Source organism: Phyllostomus hastatus, unplaced genomic scaffold, assembly GCF_019186645.2.
Source record: "Phyllostomus hastatus isolate PE091 unplaced genomic scaffold, TTU_PhHast_1.1 phas_contig_62, whole genome shotgun sequence".
Classification (NCBI taxonomy): domain Eukaryota; kingdom Metazoa; phylum Chordata; class Mammalia; order Chiroptera; family Phyllostomidae; genus Phyllostomus; species Phyllostomus hastatus.
The window spans coordinates 12,892,787-12,895,346 of NW_025333921.1; the positions used below are offsets into that span (position 1 = coordinate 12,892,787).

The window sequence follows — 2,560 nt, forward strand, 5'->3', positions numbered from 1 at the left end:
TTATAAGGCATTAAGTATCTGAATATATATGTTACCAGAATCTCAAATATGTTATCTTTATAATTTTTAGATACTTATATCTGTGTATGTGCAGATATACATATTGATATAGATATAGATATAGATGATACAGATATAGGTATAGATATAGGGCCTTTCCAGAAGGTACCCAACCATGTAATATGAAAAATAGAGTTATTTACTGAAGAAGATACAAGACACAAGAAACACGGTATGTAGGACAATGACGCCTCAGTCCTCTTCAAAGTAGGCACCTTGGGACCTCATGCAGTTCTCCCAGTCACCATCATTGCCCCATCATAGTTTCCTGAATCTCATCGACAATCTGAAATCTCTTCTTTTTCAAAGGTGATTTTAGTTTTGCAAAAAGCCAGAAGTCACAGGGTGCCAACTCTGGGCTGTAGGGGAGTGATTCACCTGGGTGATTTTATGTTTCACCAAAACACTCTGCACAAGACATAAAGCATGATCGGGCACATTGTTGTGATGAAGCTGCCAATCACCAGTTGTCCATAGCCATGGCCTTGTAAATCATCAAAATGGTTTCCACAGAAGAATGTTCAAACTTAATGCAAAATTTGATACAGATTCATTGCTCTACTTGCTTAGTCATTTTGAATGTGATGGCTGCACAGTACACATACTCATTCAACAGCATCTACCACCCCACTGAATATTAGGATGAAGTCATCATTGCTCACACATGTGCATTCCAGTCCACTCTCCTTGGCTGCCAGGTTGCATTGATGTCACGCAAACCATTCTTACTATGTTAACAATGGCTGGACTTTTTCTGGACAGGCCTCATATGTCTTATCACTGTGATACAAAGACAGCAAACAGAGCTATGATAGGTGTCCAGTGTTTGGTCTGGGTATACAGATTTAAAAGACAGGTATTTTTTATCAAAATCAAATCATAAAATTGTCATCGTTGCAATTTTTTAAAAAGTGCTTTCAATTTCCCTCCCTCATGATGTGTCCTGTTTTACCTTTGATAATCCACATTCCTGAATCATTTTTTTATTATGAAATCCACATGTGCTGATTAAACAATTTATGATTTTCAACCTTAACTTGGACTTTGGTATACCAATTTTTTAACTCTGTTCAACTCTTCTTTCTTATCTGCATAGTTATTTTAGAAAATTTACCATGTTCCTTGATACCCCATCCCCACTCCATTTATTTTCATCAGACAAGGGATCTTTAATTTTAAAAAATTAACCAGTACTTCCATTTTCAGTCTTCTCCTTAGTAGTCCTTAAAGTGTGATCAGTGGGTAATGGTGGGGTGGGGGTGAGGGGCAGTCACTGAGATGCTTTCAAAAGTCTACAAGGTCAAAATTATGTTTATAATAGTAAAAAGATAACCATTGCTGTTCACTGTGTCGCTATTTGCAGAGTTGGTGAAAAGGCAGTGGTGGGTGAAACTCATGGTAGCTCAGCTCAGATCAGGGCGGTGGCATCCGACAGTAATACTAATCATTTGACTCTTCACTGCCCTGCACTTGCAGAGAACAAAATGCAGTTTAACTTAAGACTGTAAAAGAATCTTGATCATATTAAATCTTAACCCTTAATTGTGCATTTTTTAAATTTATTTTTTATGTTTTAATACATTTTCCAATAAGTATTTGTTATTAGTTAAGCCATGATTCGATATCCTAGGGTAGGATGTACCCAGCTGCCCCTCCACCTCCCTAGGAGAAGGATGGAGGACAGAGGACATGTTGGGTGCAGCCAGTTCAGATCTTCAGAGGGAATATGCCTTCTGCCTGGCAGTCATCCCAGGCCAACTCCCAGGATATGCTGCCAAGGGACTTGTGCACATGCCTGTACCATTTGCACATGGGGATGGCACCCCCTTCAGCAGTCATTGCGTTCTCACAGTGGTGGAAGTCCAGGTGGTTTGGCCAACAGTTTCGGGTCTGGCTGTGGTTGAGGAAGTGGCTGTCAAAAAGGGCAGTCTGGTGGCTCTTGATTTTGGTCTTAACATCTTCTGCCATGTTGCAGACCCCTAAACACACCCCTGAAGCCACTTGCAGTTCATTGTGACCCTCAGCAAAGACCTGATTGTGTATTATTAAAATATCCCAAACGATAATGGCAAATATAATAAATAGAACTCTTCTGTTGTATACAATATACGCTATTTTGGTGGGGGGCAGGGGAGAAGAAGAACTTGTGTGTTTGGGTTGTGATTTGAATTAGACGCTTGTTTAATGAAACATCTTTTTTGAGAGAACAATTACTTAGCAAAGTTACTTAGACCTGAGCATTTGGCAGAAATTTTCACAAAAATAAAGTGGGAATTTCACTTCAGGGAAACTGACATTTGTTGCCAATGAAAAAAATGTGAGCTATGAAGTGAAAATTAGGAGTTTAGACAACTGGTATCCTTCACTACAGGATGATAGTTTGTTTCCCAATGCCTAAATGGATTTTGATAAGTTGGTAACAATGGTAGTACATATTTTTATATTGTATAATAAATCCATATCTTTTGAATATCCAAAACATGTTACATAATCATAGATG

At 38.5% G+C, this 2,560-nt stretch overlaps 1 protein-coding gene across 1 annotated transcript; it reads right to left on the bottom strand.

Moving 5' to 3' along the window:
* Positions 1 to 1,767: 1,767 nt before the first annotated feature.
* Positions 1,768 to 2,028, bottom strand: LOC123825289 (cytochrome c oxidase subunit 6B1-like). Its single transcript, XM_045848685.1, has one exon. The coding sequence runs from the start codon at positions 2,026 to 2,028 to the stop codon at positions 1,768 to 1,770; it is 261 nt and encodes an 86-aa protein (XP_045704641.1).
* Between the last annotated feature and the right edge of the window lie 532 nt (positions 2,029 to 2,560).